The following is a 21,059-nucleotide window of genomic DNA, read 5'->3' on the forward strand; positions in this document are numbered from 1 at the left end:
AAAGCTGTCTAAAAGCCAACAAAGTATTTTAACGACGAAAGTTACAGCAACTTTACCAAGGATGTTAGCACATTCAAGTCCCTTGCTACCAATTATAGAAAATTGTGCCAACGAGGCGTCTCTACTACAAATTATGAGAGAATAGTGTAATTTTTTAGGGTTCCGTACCTCAGAAGGAAAAACGGAACCCTCATAGGATCACTTTGTTGTCTGTCTGTCTGTCGGTCTGGAAGTACCCTGTAGGTTTCTTGACCTAGAATCATGAAATTTGGCAGGTAGGTAGGTCTTATAGCAGACATTCGGGGAAAAATCTGAAAACCGTGAATTTGTGGTTACATCACACAAAAAAAATTAAATTGTGGTAATGAACTAATAAATAATTAGTGTTTTCAATTTTTAATGTAAAATAACTATATCAAGTAGGGTATCATATGAAAGGGCTTGAGCATTCTAAAACAGATTTTTATTTATTTTTATGCATCATAGTTTTTGATTTATCGTGCAAAATGTCTAAGCAAAGTACCTAATTGAATATTTAAAAAAAAATTAAGATAAGTAAAATAGAATAATCGTACTATCTTTAAACCAACTAAGCTAATTAAAGATTAAATAAAATTATAATGTAAGACAAGATAAAATCATCGTATTTTTCAACTAAGCATAAAACAGCTTGGCGGGCAACAGGTATCAAGACGTGAAAATACTTAAATATAATCATTTAACATAATTATACTTATATATATTTTGTGAACATTTTTTATAATTATTTATCTTGTGCTAAAGACGATACAATAATATTAATTTTGATCAATTATAACGAGTTACAATTAAACAAAATCGCAATATAGTGAAAAAAATAACTACTTAATTAAAGGACCTTTTTTCTTAGGTTTCAGACGTTCTATCAAAAGCACCTTTTGTTGTTTGGTCGGCAACAAAAGGAGTTTTATTATAACTCTCTAGACGACTTTAGGTAATTACTACTGAACTGAGAGGGCATCGACTAGTTTCATTCTCAGAAGCGCAGGCATTATTTATATAATATTTACGAGCTGAGTCCGAGTCATTAGAGAGCTGCAAGCTATTTCTGTACTAAATTACATCAAAATCGGTTAAACGGATGGACCGTGAAAACCCATCTGACAGACAGGTAAACCCTTTCGCATTTATAATATTAGTATGGATTGTATGATGATAACGACGTTCCAAGTAAGTAAAGACAATGATGATGGCTTTTTTGGGTTCCGTACCTCAAAAGGAAAAACGGAACCCTATAAGGGTCACTTTGTTGTCTGTCTGTCTGTCAAGAAACCTACAGGGTACTTCCCGTTGAGCTAGAATCATGAAATTTGGCAGGTAGGTAGATCTTATAGCTGACAAGTGGGGAAAAATCTGAAAACCGTGAATTTAGGGTTAGATCACACAAAAAAAATTAAATTGTGGTCATGAACTAATAATTAGTATTTTCAACTTTCGAAGTGAGTGACTATATCAAGTGGGGTATCATATAAAAGGTCTTCACATGTACATTCTAAAACAGATTTTCATTTATTTTTGTGCATCATAGTTTTTGAATTATCGTGCAAAATGTCGAAAAAATACGACTTCAAGTACTGTACTGTACTGTAGACGTACTGTAGTACGGAGCCCTTATTGCGCGAGCCTGACTCGCACTTGGCCGGTTTTTCTCTGATGATTAAATTAAGTTTTATGATAGGTATTAACGTATATTTCGCGGTCATTGTCATTTAATTTAAAAGGATAATGATCTCAGGTCCGAAACAAGTTTCATTTTTTTCCTCTTTTCAAATGTAATTGCCTTGTAATGTAATATTGTGTGTAATATAAGAATAACGCCTCAGTCAATTCACCTCGCCAGCATGAAACAGTAATTGGTTAAAAAATGTTGTGGTGAGTGAATAAACTGGTTTTTTAATTGGAAAAAATTACCATATCCATTTATTAAAATCATTTTAAACGAATGGTCATAATGGCGTACATACCTAAATATCTATCTAAGTCACTAATAATTATAAAGGTGTACAATTTTTGAGAGTTGTGGTCGATCGAAAGTAAGCTTAAAAATGTGATGTGTAATTTGTGAATGTGTTGAAATTAAGGGTTTTTTTAATGAAAATAAATACAATCCAATACAACCTAGGATCATTTGGCAGGTAGGTAGGTCTTATAGCAGACATTATGGGAAAACCTGAAAACCGTGAATGTGTGGTTAGCAAAAAAGTTAAATATTGTGGTCATGAAATAAAAATTAGTATTTTCAATTTCAATTTTGAAGAAGATAACTATATCAAGTGGGGGTATCATATGAAAGGGCTTTGCCTGTGCATTCTTAAACAGATTTTATTAATTTTTATGCATCATAGTTTTTGAATCATCGTGTAAAATGTCGAAAAAATACAACTGTAGTACGGAACCCTCGTTGCGCAAGCCTGACTCCCACTTGGCCGGTTTTTCAGTTTTAGTTTTCAGTTGCCCACAATAAACTAAAGTAATCTCTTTTGGCCTTCTGTTATACCTAGATTTAAATTTAAATAATAATTATGTATTTACGCTGTTGATTACTTTCAAATAAACAAAAAAAAAAAAAAAAAAAAAAAACTTAGTTTAGTAAATTCAGTAGGTACATTGATTATATTACAACTTTTATGATTTAAAATGAGTAACTGCTAAGTTTCTTGCCGACTCTTCTCAGTAGAATTTGCTTTCCGAGCCGGTGGTAGAGTCCCAGACGTATAACATAAGAGATACTAGTTTTCCTACATGAATTAAATAAATACTGCATTTAGTGTCTCTAAAGTCGATAATCTTTATACTTATCTAAATAGGTATATAAAAGGATTGACTGACTGACATCTGATGATCTATCATCGCACAGCTCAAACTACTGGACGGATCGAGCTGAAATTTGGCATGCAGATAGCTATTATGACATAGGCATCCGCTAAGAAAGGGTTTTTGAAAATTCGACCCCTAAGAGGGTGATATAGGTGTTCAAACCCCTATTTAGTCCACGCGGACGTAGTCGCGAGCATAAGCTAGTATATTATATAAAAGGAAAAGCTGACTGGCTGACTGACTGATCTATCAACGCACAGCTCAAACTATTAGACGGATTGGGCTGAAATTTGGCATGCAGATAGTTATTATGACGAAAACATCCGCTAAGAAAGGATTTTTGAAAATTCAACCCTTGGGTGAAATAGGGGTTTAAATTTGTGTAGTCCACGTAGACGAAGTCGCGAGCATAAGCTAGTTTAGTATATTTTTAAATATATAAAAAGGTGTCTACATCGATATAAATGACAAGTTAACATTAACTTAGATACTAAAGAACGACCCGTTTGAAATCCAGACGTCACTGAGGTTGCATTGTTGCTAAATAAACATTTTAGGACCAATGAGTCGGTGCCATTTTACTTGTTCAATGGCCCTGTCCTTACGAAGTAATATAATATAAGATAATGGGTGTCTAGATTGTTATAGATACAAACATTCAGAATATGCAACGGCACTAAAAAAATATGTAATTAATCTCCTTTCTAAAACCTTCAACTGAAAGAGAATGCCTAAAACTGACCTAGCGTGGACTAAAATAATTAACAGTAGCCGACAAGAAATATTGTACATTGACTTTTAGAATGGGATTTCGGCTTTGTAGAGCGTTGTCTCTGTCACTTATACTCATATGACGTGTTGTCCGTCTCAACGACAGAGACAACGCTCTACTAATCCGCTATCCTAAAGGTCGATATGTACTATGACATGCCTCAATAGCTCAACGGGTAAAGAAATGGACTGAAAACCGAAAGGTCGACGGTTCAAAACTTCAAACCCTGCCTGTTGCACTATTGTCGTACCTACTCCTAGCACAAGCTTGACGCTTAGTTGGAGAGGAAAGGGGAACATTAGTCATTTAACATGGCTAATATTCTTTAAAAAATAAAAGACTATATTTTCTGCCGCATACTGTAATTATTATTATTTACTAACTGATGGCCGCGACTTTGTCCGCGTGGATTTTGGTTTTTTAAAAGTCCCGTGGAAACTCATTGATTTTCCGGGATAAAAAGTATCTCAGTAATGTCACTCTCCAGGTCTTTAACTATACCCTTGCCAAAAATCACATCGATCCGTTGCTCCGTTGCGAAGTGCATGAAGGACAAACAAACAAACACACTTTCGCATTTATAATAAGGGTACGGATGCCGTAGATATTTTTTATGTCCGTATTCTCACGGATTCGGATCTGATGAGTGCGTGATCTTTGTTAGGGGTTGAATTTCCAAAAATACTTTCTCAGCGGATGTCTCCGTCATAATAAGCTATGCATACCAAATTTCAGTCCACTGTAATGATTTTTGTTTTAAACCCATGCGTCAGTCACTGATAATAATTATTTATTTTGAGGTTAGAATAAAAAGTTTCCTAAAGAAAATAACTAAAATAACAAAATATGATTGTAGTGATACGTTTTCAGGCATAATACTTGTACGGCCACAACAGGATCGGCACCTCAACTCTTTACTAATGCACTAAACTTCCTGGCAGCAACACAATGTTTTATGCCAGATAAAATATGTCCAGATGACACGGTACTTGGTAAGTATTTTTACATAGAAAAGGAGTAACAACGGCATAGTTCATGATCATAATGATGGCTGATCATCACCGGCTCACTACAGAGCATGAGTCTCCTCTCAGAGTGAGAAGGGTTTTGGCCATATTCTACGACGCTGACCATGTGCGGATTGGCAGACTTCACACACCTTTGAGAACATTATGAGGAACTCTCAGGCATGCAGGTTTGCTCACGATGTTTTCGTTCCTCGTTAAAGCAAGTGATATTTTAATTACTTAAGTAAACGCACGTAGCTCCAAAAAGTTAGAGGTGCGTGCCTGGTATTGAACCCCTGACCTCCGATTGGAAGGCGGACGTCCTAACCTAACCACTAGGCTACCGCAGCTTAGTTAGGTAATAACATATTATCATCCTTTCTCTGTGACAAGTGACAACGGTAATTTATTGACAGATTGATTTATTAACATTGATAATAATATGCCTCTTTTTCTGGGTGTGGACCTCAGAGTACCAAAACATATTGACTCATAAATGAACTGACGACCTCTGTTTCAATACGCCACCTGAACCGCTGAGCTGTTGAGACCTCTGAAATGTTAAGAATGACATTTCGGCTTTGTAGAGCGTTGTCTCTGTCACTCATACCTATATGACGTTATGCCGGTGTCAACGACAGAGACAATGCTCTACAAATCTACTAACTCCTTCTAAAGGTCGATGTACATTACTTTCTACTTTATGCCGCGTGTTGTAGGTAAGTATACTGGACTTTTGTATGAAACCGAATGCAGCAGAAAGTACGCGACCGAAATTACGCGACTGACAACTCACAAAATTATTCGGTCGCGTAATTTCGCAGTTTCATACAAAAGTCCAGTTCGTCCCACACGGCGACGCAAAATGAGTTTGAAACAATGAGAATTTCTCCTAGGCAGAATTTCTGCGACTTACAACTCAAAAAATTAAGTCCGTTTGGCCTCACCCTAACTGTAATTTTCCAGACCTGGACACATACGATTTCATAATCGTAGGAGGAGGTTCAGCAGGCAGTGTAGTAGCAAATCGACTCAGCGAAATAAGTCATTGGAACATCTTACTGCTTGAAGCCGGTCCCGAGCCTCCTATTGAATCTGATGTATGTATAACTAGCTTATGCTTGCGACTTCGTCAACGTGGACTTCATTCAAACCCCTATTTAACCTCTTTGGGGGTTGAATTTTCGAAAATCCTTTCTTCGTGGATGTACATACGTCTTAATACTACTATCTGTATGCCAAAAGCTCGATCCGTCCTGTAGTTTAAGCTGTGCGTTAATTAGTCAGTCAGTCAGTCAGTCAATCAATACTTCTAACGTATGTTTATTACTAGCAGATATCCGGCGTGTGCTATTATGCTAAAAATTAATGATTGGTTTAACGATCTATTTTAATAATAATAAATACACTTTATTTGCACAACCACAAGAAGGATTACATTAAAGAATAAAAAACACAGACAGAAGGAAGATACAAAAGGCGGCCTTATCGCTAATTAGCGATCTCTACCAGGCAACCTTGAAGATTGGAAAGTATAAGGAAAATTAGATTAGATTAATGTAGATAACGGGTGCATACTACGATTAATTTGATGTTTTTATTTGCCGATATTTCAACCGAATTTCAAAAAACATTACCTTACAAATTACAGATACCTTACCTGGATGGCACCTTGCATCAAAGCAAATACGACTGGCAATATGTTACAAAAAGCGATGGTATAAGACACCAAGGATTGCAAAATGGCGCAGTGCGATGGCCACGGGGGAAAATGCTCGGTGGTTCCAGTTCAATTAACGCTATGTATTATGTAAGAGGACAGGATCATGATTTTCAGACGTGGTATGACGAAGGAAATCCAAGCTGGTCACCGGAAAATGTAAACTTCTACTTCAAAAAGGCGGAAAATTTTCAAGATATGAAACTTAATGAAGATCCCGATATATATAAGACGTATGGACACGACGGTCCTCTTGTGATTAACACATTTAATCATACGCATTGCAAACTAGCTCAGAATATTATTGACTCTTGGGATTATATGGGAATCAAGAAGGTGCCTGATATTAATGCGGGAAAGTACCAAGGATATGGTCTGTGTGCAATATCTAGAGCAACTGCATCAAATGGACAAAGGCAAAGCACTTACAGAGCTTACCTGAATTCAGTAAGCCATAGACAGAATCTGAAAATTGTTACAAATGCCTTCGTCACCAAAATATTAATAGATGACAATGCACGAGCCTACGGTGTAGAGGTTGATGTAAATGGAAAACGAAAGAGGATATTTGCAGATATGGAAATTGTTCTTAGTGCTGGATCTATAAACACTCCACAACTCCTAATGTTATCTGGCATAGGTCCCGCAGAACACCTATTTTCAAAAAACATTCCATGTAAAATCGATTTACAAGGTGTTGGTAAAAATTTACAAGATCACACGTATGTTCCAATTCCAATCTACGGGGATGAACCAGGACCAGAAAATACAGCTGAACAAATGTTTAACGTTTTAAAATACCTATATGATAAAACCGGACACTTAGCTCATGAGAGTATATTGAATTTAAGCGCTTTCTTTTCACGGTACAAAGATATGTCTTATCCAGAGTTTCAAAGCCACGTTCTGGTATTTCAACAAAATTCTTCTACCGCTCGACCGTATCTTAACTCATTTACAGACAAAGTAGTAGATTCTTTCACGCGATACCATTCAAATAAAGCATTATACATTGTTGCATTGCATATTTTACATCCTTATTCAAGAGGCTCGATTTATTTAAATACGTCATATCCATATGATTATCCAATTATCGATGCAAATTATTACGGCGACGACAGGGATCTGCAAGCAACAGTCGATGGTATACAGATAGTGACTAATTTACTAAATACTCCCTATTTTAAATCTGTTAACGCCTTTGTTCCTAGAATAAACTTGCCAATGTGTAACAAATACGAATTTTTAAGTGACCTTTACTGGAAATGTTACTCAGTTCATATGACTCAAACAGTGTATCATCCGGTAAGTACAGCAAAAATGGGTCCAGATCCTAAAGATTCAGTAGTAAATAACTTCTTAAAAGTTCATGGTGTCGAAAGTTTACGTGTTATAGATGCTAGTATAATGCCCTTAGAAACTAGCGGTAATACTAACGCACCCACGATTATGATAGGAGAAATGGGATCTGACATGATTAAGACTGAGTATCTAATTAAATAATTTATTATATTAGGTATGTAACTAGATTTCGCCTACCCACTTCGGTTTGAGGATTTTGATTTTTTAACGATCCCGTCTAGAATTTCTCAAATATTTTCAGTGGCAGTTAGAGAGAACCTATTTGAGCTTTACGTTGATAGGCAGTTAATTTTTCTTTTTATGTTTTTCTATTAAACATACCTCAAAACCTGTAAATCTGAAAAGGCGTAGCTAATTCATCGCTTCGAAGGGGTACTTATTTTACAATTGGTAAATTAAGTTTTCATGTCTATAATATATTGTATATTTGACAGTAGTTAAAAGCTTAGCAAATATTTTTTTGTATTGTAGATACCTAAAACTAGTATAAAAACTAAATATTAGGTGCCAACGTAGAGCGTAGCGAAACCAATAATTAATCTATGGTGCCAACTGTGTGCCACCCAACGTTGATAGAATTTGAGATTGAAACAATAACATCAGTGAAAAAGTAAAGTAAAAAATTACTCTGTAATTTGACAACGTTTTCGCTTTGAGCGCTGACTGTAGATGTATGGACGAATTTGAGCTATAAAACTTGCAATTAAGTCCCATTTTACTTTACAAATTCTTTCAACGTTTGTGTGATGTAAAATCTCATACTAACCCCCACTGGCCATTTAAGATAACTTGCTGACGTACCTATTAGTTTATTTGTAAATAAACTTTTAAATAACTTTTTTTCTTCAATTTTTCTTTTTAATCGACGACACCTAACTAAACCTTGAATACGGTAAACAAAGTGACAATCTTTGTTTATCGTGTTCACAAGCTTCAAAACTTTATTACCTATCCATTTCTTTACGTGGTTTAGGTAAGGTCAGAATAATGTCATCCATAAAGCTTATAGTACAAACCTGAATAGCTGCTCAAAAGCAGACTCAAATATGATGGTTCGTTGGAATCATTGAATTTGGAAACTCATTCTTAATTCTTAACACGTAAAGTTCCTGGTGCACCTCAGACAATGGATAGCATGGTTATTGCGGAAACCAATATTTTGACATACTTCTAATAATGCAGATGCGGATTATTAGAAGTTCACATCCGCGAATGCGGATGCGGATTATTAGAAGTTCCCATCCGCGGATGCTGTTGCGGACGCGGATGTCTAAATTAATGCGAATGTTCCGCATTTGCGGATGCGGATGCGAATATCCGCAACATCCCTGTTCGGTACCATTGTACACTTTTTGATTGGTCAGTTAACGAACAAAGAAAATAACTAGCAAACACGCGCGAGGCACTCGCCACTGTGGCCCCGCCCACTTTATTTGCTGGTCTTTACTTGTTTTGGCAGTGGGCAGGGCACATAGTTCGTAAAACTGATAGAGGTTGGGGTCTCAAGGTGCTGGAATGGTGAGCTCGCACCGGAAGACGCAGCGTTGGAAGATCCCCACTAGGTAGACGGACGACATCAGACGAGTCGCAGGGAGCCGCTGGATTCAAGCAGCACAAAACCGTGGCGTGTGGAAGTCCCTACAGGAGACCTATCTCCAGCAGTGGATGTCTATCGGTTGTTGTTGATGATGATAATGATGATGACTTGTTGCAAATATGAATCCGCATCCGTAAAAGCTCCGAATTAATTGATGCAGATGCGGATGCGAATATCCGTAACACGCCTGGTGGGTACGGACATTTTATTGGTCCCGGAGGCGGGTTTTCCTCGGCAAACTCACTTACGCGAACGAGTTCAGCCCCTAGCTGGGCACTAGGCGATACGTAGGTCGTAGGACAGGTTGTAGGCTTTAGTCGGTAACAGTCCAACAAAACTTACGGGGCTCCCCGGGTGCGGAAGCAGTCATAACAGCTGATATTCTCACGAAAAAAAGAGTGGGTTTCATGAAAAGGAAAAATATTTTTGCTCTACCGAGATGCTGACAGCTGTTCTTATAATCGTATTAACGCCCAATTGATGCTTAATACGGAAAATATAAATTACAATAGCTATTACAATATTTTTAATGACTCCTCATTGAAATTTTACATAGATAAAATTAGTTAAATATAGTCCGCGACAGGTCGAGATGGCAATCAGGGTATAAGGCGGGGGGATGCCCTGCATTCCCGCAAGTCACCCGCGCTCGCCCGCACCGCATCAGCGTAGGAGCTGTCCGGATGTGCGAGGCGTTCTCTCACCGATTGCCTCTTGCCATCTCGACCTGTCGCGGACTATAGGTTCCTAAATCATATCGAGAACTAGCTGTATCAAGTTTAGGTTTTCGTTCCGTCGGAATTCGGAAACCCCATCGGAACTCTTTGATTTTCCGGCATAAAAAGTCTATCCTTTGTCCGTTTTCTGGATGCCAGCTATTTCTGTGCCAAATATATTTTTACCCGACTACGGCAAAGCCAAAAGGAAGGGTTTTTATTTTGGCAGTCTATGTATGCAGGTTTGTATTTATGTGTAAACCCTAAAAAGTAAAAACACTCAGGCATGCGGGTTTCTTCTTGATGTATTTCTTCCCTGTTAAAGCAAATTAGCCTAGGTATATCGTATAATTGCTTAAAACGCTCGTTCTTCGCAAAGTTAGTGCGGAATTAATAGCCGAACTCTTTTGAAGAATATTTAAAATTTTAATTACCTACATATTTTATGGAAAGTTTTTCTGATACCAACCCATCTCTTGTATTTATATAACTTTATTTAAACACCTGCAGGTTGTTTGCCATCGATGATGTGATGCAGAATTTATTTAATTTTTTTACCTCTCTTGTGTCGCTGTTGAATCCGTTATCTTAAACTAATTATTGTAGGTAATTATTGTAGGAAACGTGATAGCCAATGATAACAGTAACCCACCTAACTACTGTTGTATAGAAGCAGGCGTTACTTTGCGGAAGTCCATGATATGCAATGAACCAAAAACTTAATTTGCTGTAATCCGCTGAAACAGGTCGAATCTGTATGATGCAACATGCAGCATGCGAAATGCACCGCCCGTCCTCCCACTGCTAACCATGCAGGAAAAGCAGCCACTCGGCAAGCAATACGCACTACCACCACGCAGCACCACTGAAATCCCAAAACACACTTGACGCACGTTTCGCCCCGACACCGGAGCATCCTCATGATACATCTCATGAGGATGCTCCGGTACCTTACAATGCACAATTGCAAAGTGACTTTGCAATTGTGCATTGTAAGGTCTAAGTACATCTCCTTTGGCTGCTTTTCCTGCATGGTTAGCAGTGGGAGGGCGGGCGGTGCATTTCGCATGCTGCATGTTGCATCATACAGATTCGACCTGTTTCAGCGGATTACAGCTAATTAAGTTTTTGGTTCATTGCCTACCTAACTACTGATAGATAATGATCTAGATAGTTATCAATCAATCAATCAGCCTGTTTGCGTCCACTACTGGACATAGGCCTTCCCAAGAGCACGCCACCACACAAGATCCTCTGCCTTCCTCATCCACCCACTTCCCGCTACCTTCTTAAGGTCGTCAGTCCAGCGGGTTGGAGGTCGTCCCACACTGCGCTTGCTGATACGCGGTCTCCACTCCAGAACACGTCTGCCCTAGCGGCCATCGGTTCTGCGTCTAGATAGTTATATTAAATAGTATTTATTTTATAACTAGGTGATGCCCGCGAGTTCCTACGCGTGGATTTAGATTTTTATTAATCCCGTGGGAGTTCTTTCGGGCCAAAAAAATTGCCTATGTCAATTTCCAGGACGCAAGCTACCTCTGTACAAAATTTCATACAAATCGGTTAAACGGCCTTTAAGAATCCCGTGGGAACTCTATGATTTTTCGGGATAAAAGATAGCCTATGTCCATCCCTGGGATATAAGCTTACTTTGTACCAAATTTCATCAAAATCGGTTAAACTGTTGGGCCGTGAAAATCAAGCAGAAAGATAGCTTGCAGCGCAAGGATGAACAAAGGCTAGGATTTACTTCCGGAATATCAAAAGGTTCCCGTGGGATTTTAAAAAAACGCAAATTCATGCGGAATGCGGATGAAGTCACGAGCATCATCTAGTGGCTATACGTATACACAAAACTACGATTGAATAGATTCCTTGTATACGAAGTTAAAGTTCGGATTTATTCATGAGCTTTCTAGCAACAAAGTGAGGAATACGATATAGTCGAAGTTTGACTCCGTAATAAATCTCCTTGGAAAACTGGGAACTATCAAAAGATAAACTTTATGTATAAATGAACGTAAGTAATTAATCACAATAACACGACCTAGCGTATCCAAACTGACCCAACCAGAGAGATCAAAAAGGGAAAATTATTTATTTTCATAAAAGTAGGTATAGCGCAATTTGCTATTGCGCTGGAACCATGTGTCAATAACATCGAAATGACGTCAGCCGAAATAAAAATATCACGAATATATATTCGTGAAAAATATACCATCAGCTCGAAACTTCAGTCTAGTGCTGACGTCACTAAAATGGCGGCCACGCGCATTAGCAATTTGCGGGACTTATACCTTCGTATTTTAAATTTCATTTCATTGAACGTTGCTAATCTCTTGAAGTAGGTAGGTAACTATATTGTAGTTATAATATGATTTTATTTAAACAACTGCAGTTTTTCTCTCCACGATAGGTATGATACGGATATTTACAGTATTTTTTTTTTACCTCTCTTATGAATACTTAATAATCTGAAATCAAGCGTGAAATTTAGACTGTTTAAATTAGTTGTTTAATTTAATGGGAGATGCGTGAGGATATTAATATTACCTACCTAGTTCTATGATTATGTAAAGGGCAATTTTGGTCTAAATTGTTAATAAATATTTCAGACTAGCTCGCTGGCGAACTTCGTTCCGCCTAACAGTCGATTCAATTTTTTTAAATTTTTCTCTCCGTAAGAACCATCCTCGTTCTTCAAGGAATCTAAATATATAAAAGGAAAAGGTGACTGACTGACTGACGGACTGACTGATCTATCAACGCACAGCTCAAACTACTGGACGGAACGGGCTGAAATTTGGCATGCAGATAGCTACCTATTATGACATAGCCATCCACTAAGAAAGGATTTTTGAAAATTCAACCCCTACGAAAGGGGAGGAATAGGGGTTCGAAATTTGTGTAGTCCACGCGGACGAAGTCGCGAGCATAAGCTAGTATTATAAAAAAAGAATTAGCGAAATCAGTTCAGCTGTTCTCGAGATTTGCGATGACCATCATGAGTGATTCATTTTTAATATTATAGATAAGATGGTCAACTATTTTATTTCGAAAAGAATTTATAATATGTCAGTAAAAACGCCTTCGAAAGTAATGCTTTATTTCAGATCACATTAATTGAAAATCATAAAATTGATTATTGTGAGTCAACCTTAAAAGATACATGTATGCTATTGCTAATTTTTTGTAGAACTTTTTAAGAGAAACAATTTCACCATACATTGTTTTCGTGTAACTTTGAACGTTTAGGCAGCGCACGCCTCGGAAACTCTCAAATGAGAGAATTTCAATATCCCTAGGATCTCTAATTTTTTGAGAATTAAACTATACCTATTAAACTACCTTTCTCTTTAATTACTCTAACTATTGGTGACCGCATTAAAATCCGTTGCGTAGTTTAAAAAATCGACGCGTTCACACATACATACAGCGGGAAGTGACTTTATTTTATAGGTACTATGCAGAGATAATATTAGGTATACAAACTAAGTTACATGATTCAAAACAAAAGGGGTTTGCTTGAGGCAGTTGGATAATTTAAAAAAAAATTGTTTTGGATGTACGGAACTCTAGGTGTGCGTATCTGATTCGCTCTTGATCTATGTTTTTTCAGGTGTATACCAAAAAAAGTATATAATATCGAGTGTGCTTAAAGTAAATTACTTTAGACATTCGGTACCCAGCATGAAACAGTAATTCAACGAAAATGGTTTGGTGAGTGAATAAATATTTTTTTGTACCTACTTAGTTTATAAATTTTTATACTGATACATATTTTAAATTAATTTACTATTTACTAAAGTAATCCGTTCTTATATTATAAACTTACCAGCTTATGCTCGCGTCTACGTACGCGTGCACTTCACAAATTTCAAACCTCTGTAATACCCCCTTAGGGGTTGAATTTTGTAAAATTCTACGTCATAATAACTATCTGCATGCCAAATGTCAGCCCGATCCGTCTAGTGGTTTGAGCTGTACGTTGATAGATAAGTCAGTCAGTCAGCTTTTCCTTTTATATATTACTAGCTGATGCTCGCGACTTCGTCCGCATGGACTACACAAATTTCAAACCCCTATTTCACCCTCTTAGGGGTTGAATTTTCAAAACCTCTTTCTTAGCGGATGTCAACGTCATAAAAGCTATCTGCATGCCCGATCTGTCCAGTAGTTTGAGCTGTGCGTTGATGGGTCAGTCATTCAATCAGTCACCTTTTCCTTTTATATATTTCAAAAATTGATATACAGTGTGTCTATCTATTTTTTTTTAACGGTTCTACTATTCCATTTACTCTTTTCTTTCAAAGTTGGGTTGGAAAACTTCTATTAATTCTTTACCTTCAAATGTAAGTAGTAATAATATACCTAGTAGTAGTCATTTAACCCAATCTTCTCGGTAGGAATGGCACTCCGAATCCGTAGTAAATTCTTTTGACGAGTCAAATGCACTTGCAAAAGATTATTTTAATTAAAAAATCGATCTATTTTATTCCATTCTATAATAATTAATCATTCACTTAGTTGTAGTCCTGATATGATGCCCAGTTCTGCGTAGAAAGTTAGAAATTAACAAGGGGTATAGGTAGGTGTAGTTAAAACTGCCGCATCCCTTCCAGACTGGCCGGCTTCCGCCTTATAGATTGCATCTTAGCTTACCATCAGGGAAATTGCAGTCAAGAGCTATACAGTATACATTATATGAAGCAAAAAATTGCAATATATAAAAATATTCAAAATTAAGAAGTTCATGTTTCCCTACCATAACTCAATTTTCGTATCGATTTTAATCGTCAATAATAATTATTTTAAGCACTTGTTGCTTTTTTAATCTACCTACATAATTTGTTTATGAAATAACTCTAAAATAATCCTAGGTATGTAGGATTTCTATTTTATATTGAGATTATGTAACTCACTAATACAGAGAATTCAACCTCAAGAATACGCATATACAAGGTTTTGCATGAAACCAAAATCGTAAAATGTTGGCGGGGGACAGGGGAGAATGCTTTGTTGTGATTGGTGGACTCAAAAGTCAAATGTGCGCAATGAGGGTACCGAACGGGCGTGGGCCGACTTTTATGCTAAGCGACTGCCTAAGCTTGGCGATCAGGGGTATCCGGCTATTAGGCGTCTACCTACCTACCTTTCTATATACGGTGGTCTGTGGTCACTAACAAATGACTATAAATTTTGTTACATTTTCAGGGATAACACTTGTATTGCCACAACCGGATCGGCATCTCAACTCTTCGCTACTACACTCAACTTTCTGACAGCGACACAATGTTTTGTGCCAGACAGGAAATCTCCTGACGACATTGTTACGGGTAAGATTTTTTATAAAACCGCCAAAAATCATCATCATTTTTTCATCGCCCATCGCCGACTCAGTACTAAGCACGAGTGCCCTCTCAGAAAGAAAAGAGAAGAAAAGAGTTTGGTCATAGTCCACCACACTGACCAAGTGCGGATTAACACCTTTGAGAACATTATGTAGAACTCTCAGGCATGTAGGTTTCGTCACGATGTTTTCCCGAAAAGGAGATGGATAAATTAAATGCTAGTAAGGCTCTGAAGCCCCCAATATTATTTAAAAAATTAACAAAACAACAAAGTGTTTATTTTGTTTATTATTATTCAGTGGTTTGTAACATTTGCAGATTCGGAAAAATTCGATTTTATTATCGCGGGAGGAGGCACGGCTGGCTGTGTTCTAGCAAATCGACTCAGTGAAATTAGTGATTGGAATGTTCTGCTTCTTGAAGCTGGACCCGAGCCACCTGCTGAATCTGTTGTATGTATAAAATAGATTTGAAAGAAGAAAGAAAGAAAAATGTTTATTTCTTAAATTGTGCCACACATCACGTCAAGTTATACCTATAGTACGCGCCAATTAAATAGTCGCTCTTGAACTTCATCGCAAGACGCGTCGCAATAGCATTTTTTAAGCGTCAGTGGGGCGTTCGACGCGAGGGAGCGCAGCACGTCAGCCCGCACATTCGCCATCTGCATTAGTGTGAGTGCGTACATAATACACGAACGCGTGGAACAACACCTGCGTGAGATCGCACTCGCATCATAGGTCAGAATACTGTTTAATTGCCGGTAGCTATACCTAAAAATTGGTTAATACGTCGCTTCCTCCACTTGAGCATTAAAGCCAACATGCCTCAAGCAGAAGAAGCACCGGGGAGAATTTGTTAATTATCTATCCATTCTAATTATAAATGCAATAATCTGTCTGTTTAGTTGTCCCTTTTTAGGGTTCTACACCTCAAAAGGAAAAGGAATCCTTAAGAGATCACTTCTTTGTCTGTATGCCTCTCTGTCTGTCTGTCTGTCAAGACCTGATGGGAATCAAAACCTATAGGAAACTTACCGTTAATCTAGAGTCATGAAATTTGACAAGTAGCAATGTCTTATAGGACAGGTAAAGCGAAAAATCCGAAAACTGTTAATTTGTGGTTACATCACAAAAAAGTCAGTCAAACAGGCACTTTTCCTTGAATATATTTAGACTAGCCTGCGATTTTGACCGCGTGGACTACAGAATTTTCTAACTCCTATTTTACTCCCTTAGGGTTTAATTTTCAAAAATCTTTCCTTAACGGATGTCTACGCCATAATAGCTATCTACATTCTACATGCCTTTCAGCTCGATCCGTCCAATAGATTGAGCTTTGCATTGATAGAGCAGGCAGTCAGTCACCTCTTCTTTTATAATATTAGAATGGATATGGAACGCACTTGCGTGCATAAGATAGTATAAGTACCAATAAAGTAACGACTTCAACTTTAAAATTGTTGCAGATACCTGGCCTGGATGGCTCCTTGTATCAAAGCAAATACGACTGGAAATATGTTACAGAAAGCAATGGTGTAACGCACCAAGGAATGAAAAATGGCGTAGTACAATGGCCACGGGGAAAAATGCTCGGTGGTTCCAGTGCAATGAACGCTATGTATTACGTAAGAGGACAGGATCAAGATTTTCAATCTTGGTATGCTGAAGGAAATCCAAGCTGGTCACCAGAAAATGTAAATACATATTTCAGAAAGGCAGAAAATTTACAAGACATGAAACTTAACGAAATTCCTGAAATATATGAGAACTATGGGCATAACGGTCCATTTGTAGTTAACACATTTAACCATACATTGAGCAAAATAGGTCAGGATATTTTAGACTCTTGGAATCATATTGGAATCAAGAAAGTACATGATATTAACGCCGATAAGTTCGAAGGACAGGGATTGTGTGCAATATCAAGAGCAGCTGCGGCAAATGGACAAAGATCAAGCACCTACAGTACTTATTTGAATGCGGCAAGGAACAGGCCGAATTTAAGAGTGGTTACAAATGCTTTCGTGGCAAAAATATTAATAGATGATGATTTACGAGCCCACGGTGTAGATGTTGTAATAAACGGGGAAAAAAAGACGATTTATGCAGAAAAGGAAGTTATTGTTAGTTGTGGAGCTATAAACACCCCACAACTATTGATGCTATCTGGTGTAGGTCCTGAAGAAGAACTAGTTTCTCACGATATTCCAGTTAAAGTTAATTCACCAGCTGTTGGTCAAAACTTACAAGATCACGCATATGTTCCAATACCAATCTGTCTGGATGAACCAGGACCGGAAAATGCAGGTGAACATACGTTCGACATCTTAAAATACCTATATGATAAAACTGGGTATTTAGCACATGAGTTTATAATGAATTTGAGCGCTTTCTTTTCTCGAACTGACGACATGTCTTATCCAGAGTTTCAATGTCACACTATAGTATTTAGACAAAATTCATCTATCGCACGATCCTATCTCGGAACACTTAAAGATGAAGTAGCAGATTCTTTCATGCAATGCCAGCCGAATAAAGCGTTAATAATTTTTGCATTTCACCTTTTACATCCTTATTCAAAAGGTTATATAAGTATGCAAAACAACGACCCATTTACTTATCCCAAAATTTATGCAAATTATTACAGCGATGACAGGGATGCTCAAGCATCAGGCGATGGTATACAAATAGTAACTAAATTACTAGATACTCCCAAATTCAAATCTATGAACGCTTATATTCCTAAAGTGAATTTGCCCCAATGTGACGAATGGGAATATCTAAGTAATGATTATTGGAAATGTTACTCAACGCACATAAGTCAAACAGTTTTTCATCCAATAGCTACAGCAAAAATGGGCCCGAAACCCAAAGATTCAGTAGTAGATAACTTCTTAAAAGTTCATGGGGTAAAAGGTTTACGTGTTATAGATGCTAGTGTGATGCCGTCTGAAACTAGTGGCAATACTATGGCACCCGTGATTGCGGTCGGAGAAATAGGAGCCGACATGATTAAGGAGGAGTATGAAGTATCTAAATAAATCTGTCATCCAAATAATTTTATTACCGATTGTAATTTTATAACGATTAGTAAATAAAAAGCTTCCATGGTATATAATTAAAATGAAGGTCTTTTTTGTATTATTAAAAAGTTATGCAAAACACAGTAAAAATTCCAATGTATTTTTTTGGGTACCCTATTCAATTTAAAAAAATTATGAAAACTGTTTGTCGCCCACGTTTATGTTAAAGTTATAGCTCTATATTTTATGTCTATGTTATTGTTTCGTTGTAAAATACAGTATATTTCATTTTATTTATTTTTATTTATGCAGTTCATCCTAAAAGGCTCCTAAGTCGACATTATACAGTGTGTTATTTTAACTGGGACAGTATGGAGAAATCCAGATGTCCCGATTGTTTCTTTTGATACAATGAAATGATCCTTATATGAAACTGAATCGATCGGCATTAAAAAATGTTTAGTCAATTTCACTGATTTTTATGGACAACTCACGCTTGACCAAAAATTTGACTATTTTAGCAATTGTTTCCTCAAAAAAAGACCTAAAGATTTCTAAGACAGTTTCCATATATCTATAGTATTACTCAACTAACTAGTTCTAGACAGTGAATAAATGAATATGATCTCCACTGCCCATTGCCATCTCGACCTGTCGCGTACTATAGGTACCTACATCAATATCGAGAACTAGCTGTTTCATGTTTAGGTTTTTCGTTTCGTCGGGAACCTCATCGGAAATCCTTGATTTTTCCGCCATAAAAATTCTATCATTTGTCCGTTTTCAGGATGCAAGCTAGTTTCTGTGCCGAATTAATTTTATCAAGATATCGGTTCAACGACTGAGCCGTAAAAAGGTAATGAACAGACAGCCACTCATTATCATTTATATTATTACTATGGACGTGTTATAATAGTTACACATACTTCATAATGACATTTTAGTGACTTCAAATTTTTAGTAAGACCAGCCATAAATGGACAGCTTGAAGCAGTCAGGATGGACTGCTTCAAGCTGTTGACTCTGACTGCTTGAGCAGTCCGTGTATGGCCGGTCTAAGACTTATTTTGTTAGGTTGTATGTCTGAGGCGTCATAAATTTCTGCTGTGTGCAACACATAGCCGTGAGGCGGAGAGCGACAAAAATATTTATTTTTAGGTAATCTGAATACAAAAGGAAAAGCTGACTGACTGATCTATTAACACGCAGCTCAAACTACTGGACGGATCGGGCTAGCCATACAAATAGCTATTAAGATATAAGCTACTAAAATAGGGTTTCGAAATTTGTGTGGTGCACGCGGACGAAGTCGCGAGCATAATCTAGTACCACCTAGTAGTTAGTAGAGATTTTAACATTAACAAGAGATTAGAATAAGATAGAGATAAAGTTTATGAATCGCAACAGGTCGAGATTGCAATCGGGGTTTGAGGCGGGGGGACGCTTCGCACGCCCGCACGTCACCCGCACTATCCCGCACTGGGTAGGCGTGGGGGCTGTGCGGGGCGTCCCCACCCCGATTGCCATCTCAATGTGTCAAAATCATCATCTCAAACTTTACCTCTCTCTCTCCCATCGAAATGGCACACGGCCGCTAGGTGGATGACGACATCAAGCGAGTCGTAGCAAGTAGTCGTAAGTATTCTAGGCAAGTGCCCTCCAACCTTGACCTCATCATGGCTTTTAATTAAGCATGACTGGTATCAAGCGCAAGCTCATCTCGCATTTTTTTTAAATAGAGATAGCGAGCAAACGAGCAGGCGGGTCACCTGATGTTAAGTGATTACCGCCGTCCATGAACATTTGCAGCACCAGAGGAACCGCCGATGCGTTGCCGGACCTTTAGGAATTTATTGGTTACCCCCTTGAATAACCCCATGTTGTAATCTAGTGGGAACACCGCTGATGGGAGTTGGTTTCACAGTTTGCATGTGCGTGGAAAGAAGGATCTGGCACAGCAGACGGTCGAAGTGCACCAGACACACAGGTGGTGAGGGTGAAATTCCTTACGGTGGCGCGCGGTGCGGTTGAAGAAAAATGAGAATTTAAAAAACTCTCAGGCATGCGGGTTTCCTCTCGATGTTTTTCTTCCTCGGTAATATTAAATTGCTTAAAAGGCTCGTTCTCCGAAAAGTTATTCGAACTCTTGAAGAATATTTAAAATTTTGATTATTTTATTGAAATTATATTCGGATACCCATCATCATACTGTTTGTCATCTCTGGATGCGTCTTGTACTTATATATTATTTTGTTTAACCAACTGCAGATATTATTCCATCGATGATGTGATGCACATAATACTTACTTACTTTTTAAGTCCTTTGTGAATAATAATCCGTACTTAGTCAAGTGTGCAATTTAATTCAAATGATTTTCATAAATTATTGTATTACGAGGGAAACGTGATAATGATATTATAAATTAACCTGCCTAGCCTTCTTCTTCTTCCTTACCTTATCTCACGCTACGTGGGGTCGGCACAACATGTCTTTTTCTACCACTCACTTCTGTCATCCGTCAACTTAATTATCCACCCCTTTTACACGCATATCCTCTTTCACACCTTTTCTTTGGTCGTCCTCTCCTCTTTTTTCCTTCCTCATGCATATTTAACATTCTTCTAATACTCGTCTTTCATCTGTCCCTTT

General features: G+C 37.6%; 2 protein-coding genes across 2 annotated transcripts; both read left to right on the forward strand.

The window, feature by feature from the left end:
• Positions 1–4,523: 4,523 nt before the first annotated feature.
• On the forward strand, positions 4,524–7,858 carry LOC117987846 (ecdysone oxidase-like). Its single transcript, XM_034974913.2, has 3 exons — positions 4,524–4,620; positions 5,602–5,735; positions 6,287–7,858. Exons 1-3 carry the CDS (start codon positions 4,584–4,586, stop codon positions 7,856–7,858), a joined length of 1,743 nt encoding a protein of 580 aa, XP_034830804.2. The 5' UTR covers positions 4,524–4,583.
• A 5,887-nt stretch (positions 7,859–13,745) lies between these two features.
• Positions 13,746–18,427, forward strand: LOC117987847 (ecdysone oxidase-like). Its single transcript, XM_069502734.1, has 4 exons — positions 13,746–13,753; positions 15,248–15,369; positions 15,703–15,836; positions 16,853–18,427. Exons 1-4 carry the CDS (start codon positions 13,746–13,748, stop codon positions 18,425–18,427), a joined length of 1,839 nt encoding a protein of 612 aa, XP_069358835.1.
• Positions 18,428–21,059: the final 2,632 nt, after the last annotated feature.

The sequence above is a fragment of the Maniola hyperantus genome, chromosome 13 (assembly GCF_902806685.2).
Source record: "Maniola hyperantus chromosome 13, iAphHyp1.2, whole genome shotgun sequence".
Taxonomy (NCBI): Eukaryota; Metazoa; Arthropoda; class Insecta; order Lepidoptera; family Nymphalidae; genus Maniola; species Maniola hyperantus.

Bases quoted from the DNA above. Each gene is read 5' to 3' on its own strand.
- LOC117987846 (XM_034974913.2), top strand. From the start codon at position 4,584: ATGCCAGATAAAATATGTCCAGATGACACGGTACTTG. The intron at 4,621-5,601 runs GTAAGTATTTTT...GTAATTTTCCAG, and splicing joins TCCAGATGACACGGTACTTG to ACCTGGACACATACGATTTC. The intron at 5,736-6,286 runs GTATGTATAACT...TACAAATTACAG, and splicing joins AGCCTCCTATTGAATCTGAT to ATACCTTACCTGGATGGCAC.
- LOC117987847 (XM_069502734.1), top strand. The intron at 15,370-15,702 runs GTAAGATTTTTT...TAACATTTGCAG, and splicing joins TCCTGACGACATTGTTACGG to ATTCGGAAAAATTCGATTTT. The intron at 15,837-16,852 runs GTATGTATAAAA...AAATTGTTGCAG, and splicing joins AGCCACCTGCTGAATCTGTT to ATACCTGGCCTGGATGGCTC.